The sequence below is a fragment of the Mercenaria mercenaria genome, chromosome 17 (genome assembly GCF_021730395.1).
Source record: "Mercenaria mercenaria strain notata chromosome 17, MADL_Memer_1, whole genome shotgun sequence".
Lineage (NCBI taxonomy): Eukaryota > Metazoa > Mollusca > Bivalvia > Venerida > Veneridae > Mercenaria > Mercenaria mercenaria.
In genome coordinates this window covers 3,221,298-3,233,105 of record NC_069377.1, presented here as the reverse complement: position 1 = coordinate 3,233,105, position 11,808 = coordinate 3,221,298, and the positions used below count along the sequence as shown (strand labels likewise).

The following is an 11,808-nucleotide window of genomic DNA, read 5'->3' as shown; positions in this document are numbered from 1 at the left end:
GCCCGAGTCAAGTTATTTGTACGACGTATTACTGCCCGAGTGTATAGTGTTAAAATACGGTTTTGCTTTATTAGAGAAATCATTTTTTATCTAAAAATCAGTGCTTTTTCGAAATTTTTTAACACGTCTGTACGAAAACTGACGTTTGAGACAAAAGTGGCTAAACTAAAATGCATTTTAGGAAATCTGTATATCCTTTCCGCAGCCTTAACGTACTAAAACGTATTAGCGTCTGATGGCCCTTTCACGCTTCCGTAGAAACAACATTTATTACACGAAACTTATTTTGAAACTATTTCTGAAATGTCTAGGTCTGCAGCTCTCAAATACAGTTATATCTTACATCTGAGGCATATACTGACACTCTCAGACAACATCAAAAATGATATTTTGAGCGATTTGATAAAGTTCCAAAATTATCAATGTACCCTTGGTCCGTTACGGACCCCTGTTGGATTTCTGTTTATCCAGAGCTCAAATATTTTTTCATAGATTAAAAGCTGACATGCTGTACTAAAGCCCAGGTAATTTCAATTCGTAATAAAATGCTGAAAATTGGCTCCCCAATAGCAAAAAAAAAAAAAAAAAAAGGAAGAAGTCCACGCGCATACATTTAGACGGGGTGACCCCTGCGCGTGACCCCTGACTATCTACGAATCAAAATGCGGCTTTCGTTTCAAGTTTAGCATTTCTACTTTCATTTCATTTACTTCCGTAAATAGCTGAAGGTCGGGTGACGTTATTTTCTGTGTTGTCAAAAACATACATGCCTGGCGAGATTGTATAAATATGTGCTGGCCGTCCTAAGGATATATTATTTCGATTCTAATATACCCTTAATCTAAAACAGTAGATAAAATATAGTAACGCTCTTTCTTGGTAGCAACAAAAGCATTGACGTCACCACATGTTAACGTGACGTCATTTTAGCGTAAGAATGTTTTCTTAGAGAAAAGCATATTAGAATAATGATTCAGACAGTTAAAATGTTAAATTTATCAATTTATCACCGCTAAAAATTTATAAATTAGTTAAAATTCAAGGTAATATAAACAGGATTAGCTTCGTGTAAAAACTAGTCAGTTTGTTATCCTCATGTGCAACATTACTGAATCTGTGAAGTACATATGAGCAGCGCCATGAGAAAAACCAACATAGTGCATTTGCGACCAGCATGAATCCAGACCAGCCTGCGCATCCACGCAGTCTGGTTAGGATCCATGCTGTTCGCTAACATTTCTCTAATTGCAATAGGCTTCGAAAGCGAACAGCAGGGATCCTGATGCGCAGGCTGGTCTTGATCCATGCTGGTCGCAATTGCACCATGTTGGTTTTCTCATGGTGCGGTTCATATACTGATAAAAGTACTTTCATCTATTGCAACAGTTGGTTCTCAGCTTGCCTATGTATTTGCAACTATCCGCACAGAAAGCAGGATATAAACCTCTTTGAGGTGCGAATGCTTTGGTCTTTGAACAAAAATTCTATCGTTAAACCAACTCGTCAAGACGGACTGGAATAAGTTCTACACATTAATCAGCTCTACAGCACACTTGGTAACAGGCATTATGCTATTAATTAAACAAGATATCCATGTTGTCTATTGGTTTTGTCCTATCGCCCTTGTGTTAAATTGAACATAATTCCTATATTGATGCGCACTCACCAGTTTTAATGCAGTTATATTGACAGTCTGACGTTGTCAAAGAATTCTGCACCGAGCGCTTATGTTAGTTCCACTCATCATCTGGTGCCTTTGAAGTTCGTGAAAATAGCTGGCAAACATTCTTAATTAGCACTGTATCACTACGGTTTTTGATTTTGATATAATCTAATGTGATCATTAAATCATACTTTACGCGCCGATTAATATAAGTTTTAATATTCAGCTTCACTTTAATTTCTACAGACCAAAGGAATGCTCTGAAAGGAATGCATGAATTACTACTAACTATTAACTGAGGACAATGGAATTATGTAAAATCATCTTAATTTTGACACTTACAAGACATTCATATTGTGGATATACAGGTAGATTTTGAATATTAAATATATTTTGTTGCTTTGGAATGTATTAACCAACGATTTCTTTTATCATTGATAAAAGGGTACGAAGGATTTACATAAGAAAATTGCAATATATTCTCGGAAATTTCAAAAGTTAAAGATTACATGTAAATAAATTGATTTAATTGCGTTTATGTATGATCTAATTACATGCAAATATTTGGTAACGGCGAGCTGCCATTAAACGGATTGTGAAGACTAAAATCCAATTTTCAGTTGTTTTAACACGAAAAGAGTGTAATGTCCGTAGTTCGACCAGTAACTAAGACTATCATGTGTTATTAAATGTTTATTAGGTCAGACGCTTATGTAATAAGAGCAAGTTATTTTACATGTTTACATGTTGTGAAACTTCCATAAATTTTCAAAAATTGGGGTCATTTTCTTGTCAATCATACTATCCCTTTGTCTAACTTTGCATTGTATTTAAATGCATAGGCGATAAATAGAATTACCTACCCAATTATTTTAAAAGAAACAAACTAATTCAGTATCTGCTCGTGATATAAATAAAAGGGATACACATCTTAGGACAGTAAACATAATCTAAATGAAAAAATGTACAATTAAGCATCACAAAACAACATTTCTCTATTTTTCGAGCCAATACTATAGCATTAGTTCTAATGTTACGAAAATAACATAAATTCTCTAGAATTCCTGAAAATAAAAAAAACGGTATGACCCTTCAGAAAATAGTTACAAAAACATGGAACAGGAAATACAATGATTCAAGATCGACCCCTCACAAAGCACATTTCTACTCAAGTTATACAGTTCAGAGCATTACAAAAATAATTTTCTAAAATCCTTTGACACAGTGATACGGTAGGGTATTAATCATTTTACCCAGTTATAACAAAATTGACTGTTTAATTCATCGCTTTCCTTCCTGCTATTATATAATCAACTGTAATAGTTTCCAACATCTCATATTTTGCAGCAACTTTATGAATGAGTACTTTACGTTATCTGAAAGGAAAAAGGAGTGTTCTCATTTTAAGAGAGGCCTAAACGACAGAAATAGAGACATTCTATTAAGACCAACGATAATATGGTATCTGAAGAGAAAAAGATTGAACTGGTTTGAAATCACGAAGGACGGAGACTTAAAATTGAATTGTTCAACTGAGAGTTGTATTAAATAAACATTTTTAGAAAGGGATACCATAGTATGTTAAAGAATAAAGAGCATTTGACTATCACGTCTGTAGCAACATAAAAAACTCATATAACTGTGCATAATGAAAATACACTTAATAGCTGTGTGAATAATAAACATAAGCAAAGTAGTACAAATAAGGTGACAAGGAGGAGTAGCGGATGAAAAATCTTTCCTCTGACACATTAATACTTTAATATACATGTACACAGGTTGTTGAATTTAGTATTATAGCTAGGCGTTCGTATTTTGTCGTGTGCGCCTAAGACAGTTTTATTTTGTTTAAGGATTTAATTAAATGCATGTGTGTATTAAATTTATGCAATGAATGAAATGATTTTATGTAATGAACTGAAAATAACTCATCTCATATCATAATTTAGGTGTTTTATAGTAGGCCTAACGACTTGGAATATAAGAACTTGGAGGACTATAATTTTGAAAGTTTGCGTGTATAAATATAACCATCTGTTTTTTTTCAAATTATTGAATAATGTAAGGAGTTTATTGTTATTGTAAGAATGATCATATCTTTGTTAATGGCTCAAATAATGTAAAGAAATGCATTAAAGTACTTTTGCGTATTTAATCGATAACGCTTATGTAGAGCGCCTGGTCATATTATTAAAAAAAGCACAATTATTATGTATATTTAATAAATATCCATAGGGATTATTTTATAGCTTTTATTATCACTCTTTGCGACAACGTTTCGACCCAAAGCCTTTATCAAGTCACATGCACAAGTTTTAGATTACATATTCTGCTGTAATCTAAGACTGGTGTATGTACCTTGATAAAGGCCTTGGGCCGAAACGTTTTCGCAAATAGTGATGATAAAAGCTACAATTATTATGGATGGAAAATGATTAAAAAAAGAAAATGAATGTTCCTTATACATATATGTTTCATTTAGAATTATAAAAAAAGTTGATACAGTTTCTGTACTTAAGAAATGATAACAAAATTTTCTTTAGGTTACAACATATTGCTATGGCTGAGCAGTGACGAAAATGTGGCACCTTCTGATGTCTGGAGAGACTCTAGCAGTACCTATAATAATGGCACAAACACGACGGTGAATAAATTGTTGAAGACAGATACAAGAGGATATAGGAATACATTTATTGACAACTGGTCTAGCAATCCGCCTGATATTGTAAGGATTTTAATTACGACATGTTTGAAAAGATATCATCAACCGCAAAAATATTTCACTTGATAGAGTTAAATCGTTTACATTCAGGATAAAAAATGAATAATGAGTACTATATACTTATTGAATGACCGTCCGAAACGTCAATAGTATTTCATTTAATGATATCAGAAATATATTTCAGTATCTATTTCTTCTTTTGATTTCTGTATGTTCAGTAGAACCTTTCAATGCCTCCAGTAGGTGTCTTCATTACCTAAGAATAAAGGCTTCTCTGGCCAAGATGTTAAGGTCGCTGACTTCCGATCATTTTTTCCTCAGTGATGTTGGTTCGAAATCTCGCAACCAGGGTTTAAACTTCTTGATGTGAGGAAGCCATTTAGCTGGCTTTCAGAAGCTCTGTGGTTCGATCAGAGTAGCCACTCATGCCTGAAACAATGCCAAGAGTTTATAAAAATCTATGAAATTATCCATATGCACTAAATTGTATATCAATGACTCTTACTACACCCTCGATGTTTTTAAATACACAACTTAACTTGAAAAATAACAAAAGAATTAGAAACTGAAATTGACGTTTTGCTAATTCCATGTCTCCATCAATTTATATCAAATGACACAGGGATCGTTTTAAAGATTATTTATTTGACAGACAAGAGTGACTTACAGAAATAAAGATGGCACCATTATATTCAGAGTAAAGTTTAACTCGGCAGGATTCTCACATACAGACTGGTACAATGTGTCAAAAGCGAGGGGAGGGAAATGGCCTGCGTTGTCATACGAATTTAACCATTCCTACACAAGGTTCGAGATTCATAACATCATCTCACCATTGAATCAGTTAATGATTATAAACTAGTAATCTAATTTTTATCAATGAGAAAGTTTATTTTTTTGTTATAACTGTACAAGACTATGGCGTGGAAGACCAGAAGGAAATAATAATAACACAAATAGCAAATTAGTTACGACTATGAGTGAATATCTTATTGACATTGCATGTACAAAATCAACATTTTATAATATATTATAAAACATTTCCAAAACAGTTTGAAACTCGATATCTCGAACCCCCTTGATCTCAAAGATTCGGTTATTTTAGACATTTTCCAAGTCCCGTTCCGAAAATATATGCACACAATATCAGTTTAAGTCAAATTTCGGTTATCCCAAAAGCTCTAGATCCCTTGGAATTTGAGGTTACCGAGTTTCAATTGTATTTGGAAAATTAATGTGATAGGTGATATCAGCCGCGCCATGAGAAAACCAACATAGTGGATTTGCGACCAGCATGGATCCAGACCACCGCGCAGTTTGGTCAGGATCCATGATGTTCGCTAACGGTTTCTCTAATTGCAATAGGCTTTGAAAGCGAACAGCATGGATCCTGACCAGACTGCGCGTATGTGCATGCTGGTCTGGATCCATGCTGGTTGCAAACGCACAATGTTGGTTTTCTCATGGTGCGGCTCAATTATTTCTATATCAGTTACAGCGTAGGCTTTACCATGTCAGAAAACAGTCTGGATGTACTACGGTACAATGCAGCTAGCTTGAAACTGGCCAATGGGACCGTTGCTTTTATAGTTGGTGAAGGGCGAAATTTCGCACTGTTACCAGCTTCACATACAGGTTAGAAAATCATTTGATAAAGTAGCACTACAGGACAAGTTTCTGGATTTGTAAGCGGTTTACCACATTTGTGTTAATTTTTCACACTGCGTGATGTATATTTAGTTATATTAGATATTTAAAAAACAAAATAGAACGATTCGTTGGTAAAATTTAGATTTTACATGTTGCATGTTAAATCATCTTGTTGCTAGGATCGTGACACATTTGTTCTTTTTTATGTAAATAGTCGTTTCTTTTCAACTTTTGAATTGAATATAAATTAATGTGAAAGACAATTTGCTTAATAGATGGATTAATGTTTTCAATAATTATCTAAAAGCTATCATGTTCTAGAATACATTATGAATAAAAATCATACCATAATTTTATAGAAAATATGCCTATCCTGTTCATTTGCCTTATTAAGATTTTTCTGTCTGCAAGTGTCGTATTTCGTGGCATAACAAAATTAATACCCAATGGATTAAATAGTAGTTAACGCAGTCAATGTGCAAATGGAATCTATATGGAATCTATACGAAACTGACATTACATTAATTTCATGCTGCGATGAATTATAAATGAATGACAGCCGAGATTCAGTATGCATTACTCTGATATTCAGCTTTTTTCCGCATACTTAATTATATTAACGTCGCATTATTTACGTAGCAACCACCAATGCCTGTTGTAAAACGATTTTCAAACACAACCAAAGCGTAAAAACATGCATTTTATTCTCATTTACTCTTATAATTGTGCATACCTGACTGAAAACAATTAATGAAGTATTGTTACTGTATCGGAACCTTTTAAAATTTCCTTTGTAAGCACAGAACACAACCAAACAATAAAATAGTACACTCGGCTTGACTGAGTCTTTTCATGAGAGATAATGAAATGTGCCACACCCCTCACGCACCATAGCACCGGCTGAAGCGGATTTCTATTTCAGTAATTATGGAATTATTTTATGTCGCGTTATCTCTTCTTTTGCTTTGCGTTATCATGTTTCAAGATAAGAATGACCTTAGAATTTCCATTTCCCTTTTTTAGCACCAGATGATTGTTATGCATCATACAAAGACTCTAACCCGTTTTCAGTAAACATTACAAAGACAAATATATCGCACATTTACTGTTCGGCTTTTTGTCGCGAGAGGAACTATCTACATGGCGGTGTTCATGTAAGTGGAGCTCAATTCTTTGTCATTTTCGTCATAATAATTTATAACCATATTTATGAAAAATTGATGAAAGAAATAAATATTTCACTACTATGCTTTGTGAACAGTTTTGACGTTCTGTCTAGTAGTTCTGCGTATTGACATGTTTTGTTGAAGCTTTCATATATCAGTACTGTCTGTCCGTCTGATCAATGTCGGTAATTTCCAGGAGGTCATACCATACTATCTATAGCAACGACTAACTTTTGCAGGATGTATAAATCTTTTAAAGCTATATAACTTGATAAAAATCGTTGGGTCAAAAGTTAAATTATAAGGAATATTACAAGTTACAGAACATGAATTGTAGTTTATTTTTACATTCATACGCATTTCTTAAGTGTTTGTTTGATAGGGTGAAACATGTTCGTGTCTGGATGCGGCTGCTAGTGGACCTACATTGACAGCATGTACTGAACCTTGTGCAGGGAACTCTGAAGAAATGTGTGGAGGGGATCTACCTCCAGCTACAATTTTCAACGCCGTTAACACAGATAGTAAGTTAAAATTATGTTGTTTTCTCATGGATTTTTCTCTTGCCGCGTAGTGCAATGTTTCACATATGAAGTTACCGGTATGTCTCAAAACATGAATGCGATATTTATGCACCCTCCTTTCCATTTAAAGAAGAGTGGTATTGTTTTGCTCATTGTATGGTAAATAGCTAGAGACTTTTGGTTTCAATATTCTCGGACTTCCTACTGGTAGGATAACTGCCTGTGATCAGTAGATGATGGTAAGTCAAAAGTTAAGGTCACAAATTCATTGAGACTGAAAACGCTATATATATATAAAGCACGTCTGCCGTCAAACTTCAAAAGGTGATTGACTTTAGACAGTTGATGAACTCTATTACGTTTGGAGTCAGTAGGTCATAGGTCAGTGACACTGTGACCTTGAAACTGTAAACCCGTTTCGCTCAGTACCAATACCGTTGGATACGTTAGCCCTACAACCTTCAAACTGCACAGGACGATTTTGGTCTGTAGACTATTTCTTTTGTGTTTGAGGCTCAATGCCATTATACTGTGACTGCTTGATAGGCGACTTAACTGCCTTGTTCAAATGTTTTTATTTATTATGTACTAGCAAAAGTTTTAAACATTAAATGGAATTTTTACTATGAACTATTTTTATCCGTAGATTGTTTTACATTACAGCTTTCTAATAACAGTTATCAGTACATTGTATTTCGTTAACTTATACAATGTATTTCATCATTGATAGTTAATTTTTATTTAATTTCAGTTGATGCGTCACAATTTGATCAACCATTAATACTGATGAATGAAGTACAAGTAAACGGAGAGACTGAGGTAAACGATATGCCTTTAGTTAAAAGAGATATTTTACAAATTTTTTGAACGAGTTTTCGGACAAAACAACATCTTTTATTCTAATTTATAAGTTACCAAACGGTAATTTTACAGTTGATAATATTCAGTTATGTAACTTGAAGAAAAACCTTGTCTGTGATTGTTCTTGTAAACTATTTACATTTGTAGCTGCATTTACTTATCAGTATATCCCTGTAAATTTTCGCGACAAGTTATAAACCATTGCTATTTTCTAAGAGCAAATCCTTTACCTGGAGAAAAATATACGCTAAAATTAGGTAATTCCTTCATTTTTTTTTCAATATTAAAGTATTGGAATAGGTGACTTGTGAGAGTGGAAATCTGTATAAGATATAACAGTGGACACCTAAACACGAACATCATCTGCTATAGACGAAGATCTTCATGCCTTTCGGCAATCATTTAAAGCCTTTTTACTGTTCCACCCGGTGCGTTCACCCTGCTGTTATTCTTTATATAATTCTTTAAAACTGTTTAATGAGTAGTTAATTGTTCTAATAGGAAATATCGTATGACTGGCCAATACACCTGTATGGCTTCAATGTGACAATATCACCTATCAACTTGCCTGCATCTATCCGCATGAGTCTTCATTATCGTTCACAACCATGTAATGGAAATAACACGTGGAATTCTACATACCAAAAGGTAGAAAGTGCTAATACTTGATAATAAGCTTTTAATTCATAACAGCTTCGAATCTATTCTTAATCAGATAACTCATTTTTGACTTACATATGGGACCGCTCATTTATTTCAGAATAGTTTGTTAAATAATAGTAGCTTATTAGTAAACGTGTGTCACGAAAAGTATAAAAAAATATTGAAAAGGTAGGATTTTCAATATTTAAGGAGCACATTTGCTTACTTTTAAACTTCATGATCTATGTAGTATTTATTAATGAGCCATCTTGATTATTTCATAAAAAACCCTTTGTGTTGGTCTAAAAAATCCTTTGTGATGGAAACGCAGCTTTAATCTTGAAAATTGGTTTGGTATAGTACATTTTATTTGACCTGGCGGGGCGTGGTTCCGCGACGGTCCACTAAATTATTGTGCAGGGTATGTAGTACATGTGACCATGTGATTGTTAGTCTTTGGTTACCTAAGATTAAGGAATTAAACAGTTATATTGTTCAACCTATTTTGATCGTTTTTTTTTTGAGATTACCATTATTTGCATAAGTCAGAGATTAACTCCGCCCCGCCAGGTCAAATAAAACGGACTATATACATCATCAAAATAAACTGGAGGTCAGCATATTATAGGAAATTATACAACTAATACTTTTGGAGTGATGGACTTTTTAAACTTTTTACTTTTGAATATGACATGTACATGCACCTGTACCTAGTGGACTCAACTCTTCCTTCTGGTCCTATGCAAATGAAAGTGAACTTGGTAAATATCTCCAGTATAATGTATTAAGTAATCATGTCTGAAGGTTAATGTCCGATTTTTGTTTTGTAATTGAGGATTTTTTCGTAAGTATTTTCAGGGGGCATGTATACAATGACGACATATTGTTATCTTCATTACTTGCTCAAGTATACAACTTTAAACATCTTATAGATATATAATCTTTATTTATGATTATAAATGTGGCTTTATTTGTAAAGAAATGATATTGACGTGAAATACACCTAAAGTCATGTCTTCGAAACTTTGTGAAATACATGTTTTCTTTTATCCAGACTTTCAGTGTTGCTGCTGCAGATTCATATAGCATATTTGAGATTGAGCCTCTGTTTGTACAGTGTGTTTACATCTCTCTCTACGATAATTACACAAACAATGCGACAACCTTTCCAATTAATATGACAACAATAACCATTGCAAGTAAGTAGTTGATACTTAATATATGCTTATTCTTGCTTATTCTAAAATGAAAAAATTGAAAAATTAGATATAAGTGTTGAAACATGTACCAAAATGCCGTCCCAATTGGCTACGTCTTGGAAATTGCTTACATTAAAATCAGTTCAAAGACAGATACGATAAATAGAGTTTATTAGAACAAAAGTAGTGAAAATACCTTAACGTTATAACGTCATCAATGGCTTTTCTATCAATTTTTTTCTTTCAAGACTGCGTCATCCGATAAACATTGTTCTGAAATTTTATTAGCAAAGCAAATGAAGTGTAAAAATAATAATGTTTTTTCTTCAAAAAGAAATGAGTAGATGCATTTGAACAAGAAACAGATTTAAAAGACAATGAAGAGATTAGAAGATGAATATGCAAAGTTAAGGACAGCAGAATTAAAGAAAGATCGTATTTGATGTAATTTATCAGAATGGACGGGATTTAGAGCATAATTATTTTGAAATACTGACGAATAAAGTAGCTCTCATGAAAATACTTAACATGTATCGTATATCATTACACTTATATCTTCTTTCTGTCCTTAATAGAAGTAAAAATATTTGTAAGAACACCGTAATGGACTATGCATTCCATTTAATAGAATTACAATTTTATTACAGAACAAAGTTTTGTAACGGCCCAGTTCTTCACTATTGAGGCTTCGTGGCGGACAGGTATAGGAATAAACTAAGGATTTCATATATCTATTCTTCTACACTCGCAACAATCCACTCACTATATGGTCGGTAGATAAAATTAACTTTAATTCTGGAAGATAAAATGCACATTCACATGGGCCGGTGGTCTAGTAGTAATACGTTTGACTGTCAATCCAGAGATCCGGTTTTCGAATCCTGGTCCAGCCACTAGAATTTTTTGTGATGCCCTTGTGTGTCTCCCACCTAAGTAAGAGAGCAGTACTTTTACCAAAGACAGTAGTTCTTCCCATGGAAATACGGCTTCGTGTGTATCGGTACTATACACCGAGCACGTTAAAGAACCGGACTGCCTTTTGCAAAGAGCTCGGCTAACTAAGCCGGACAGGCCTGTATCTAAAAGGATTATTCCCTCTTTGTTCTTTGGTCTTTGTCTAACTCTGTCCATCTGGACTGATTTCTCTGTGTCTGTACTAGTAGAAGAAGAATATGGCGACCTTAGTAGCGGCCTTTTAAAGCTCATTTGAGCCGTGCCATGGGAAAACCAACATAGTGGGTGTGCGACCAGCATGGATCCAGACCAGCCTGCGCATCCGCGCAGTCTGGTTAGGATCCATGCTGTTCGCTTACAGTTTCTCCAATTCCAATAGGCTTTAAAAGCGAACAGCATGGAGCCTGACCAGACTGCGTGGATGCGC

General features: G+C 34.0%; 1 protein-coding gene across 1 annotated transcript; it reads left to right on the top strand.

Moving 5' to 3' along the window:
* The first annotated feature begins 1,707 nt into the window (after nucleotides 1–1,707).
* LOC123537317 (uncharacterized) lies at nucleotides 1,708–11,604 on the top strand. Its single transcript, XM_053528788.1, has 10 exons — nucleotides 1,708–2,031; nucleotides 4,207–4,388; nucleotides 5,038–5,192; nucleotides 5,878–6,020; nucleotides 7,059–7,189; nucleotides 7,584–7,725; nucleotides 8,477–8,544; nucleotides 9,088–9,234; nucleotides 10,283–10,427; nucleotides 11,075–11,604. The coding sequence occupies exons 1-10, from the start codon at nucleotides 1,968–1,970 to the stop codon at nucleotides 11,143–11,145; spliced, it is 1,248 nt and encodes a 415-aa protein (XP_053384763.1). The 5' UTR covers nucleotides 1,708–1,967; the 3' UTR covers nucleotides 11,146–11,604.
* The last annotated feature ends 204 nt before the right edge of the window (nucleotides 11,605–11,808 follow it).

Coding starts and splice junctions, on each gene's coding strand:
- LOC123537317 (XM_053528788.1), top strand. CDS start 1,968: ATGGAATTATGTAAAATCATCTTAATTTTGACACTTACAAGACATTCA. Junction 2,032..4,206: donor TTCATATTGTGGATATACAG/GTAGATTTTGAA, acceptor AATTTTCTTTAG/GTTACAACATATTGCTATGG. Junction 8,545..9,087: donor AAGTAAACGGAGAGACTGAG/GTAAACGATATG, acceptor TTGTTCTAATAG/GAAATATCGTATGACTGGCC.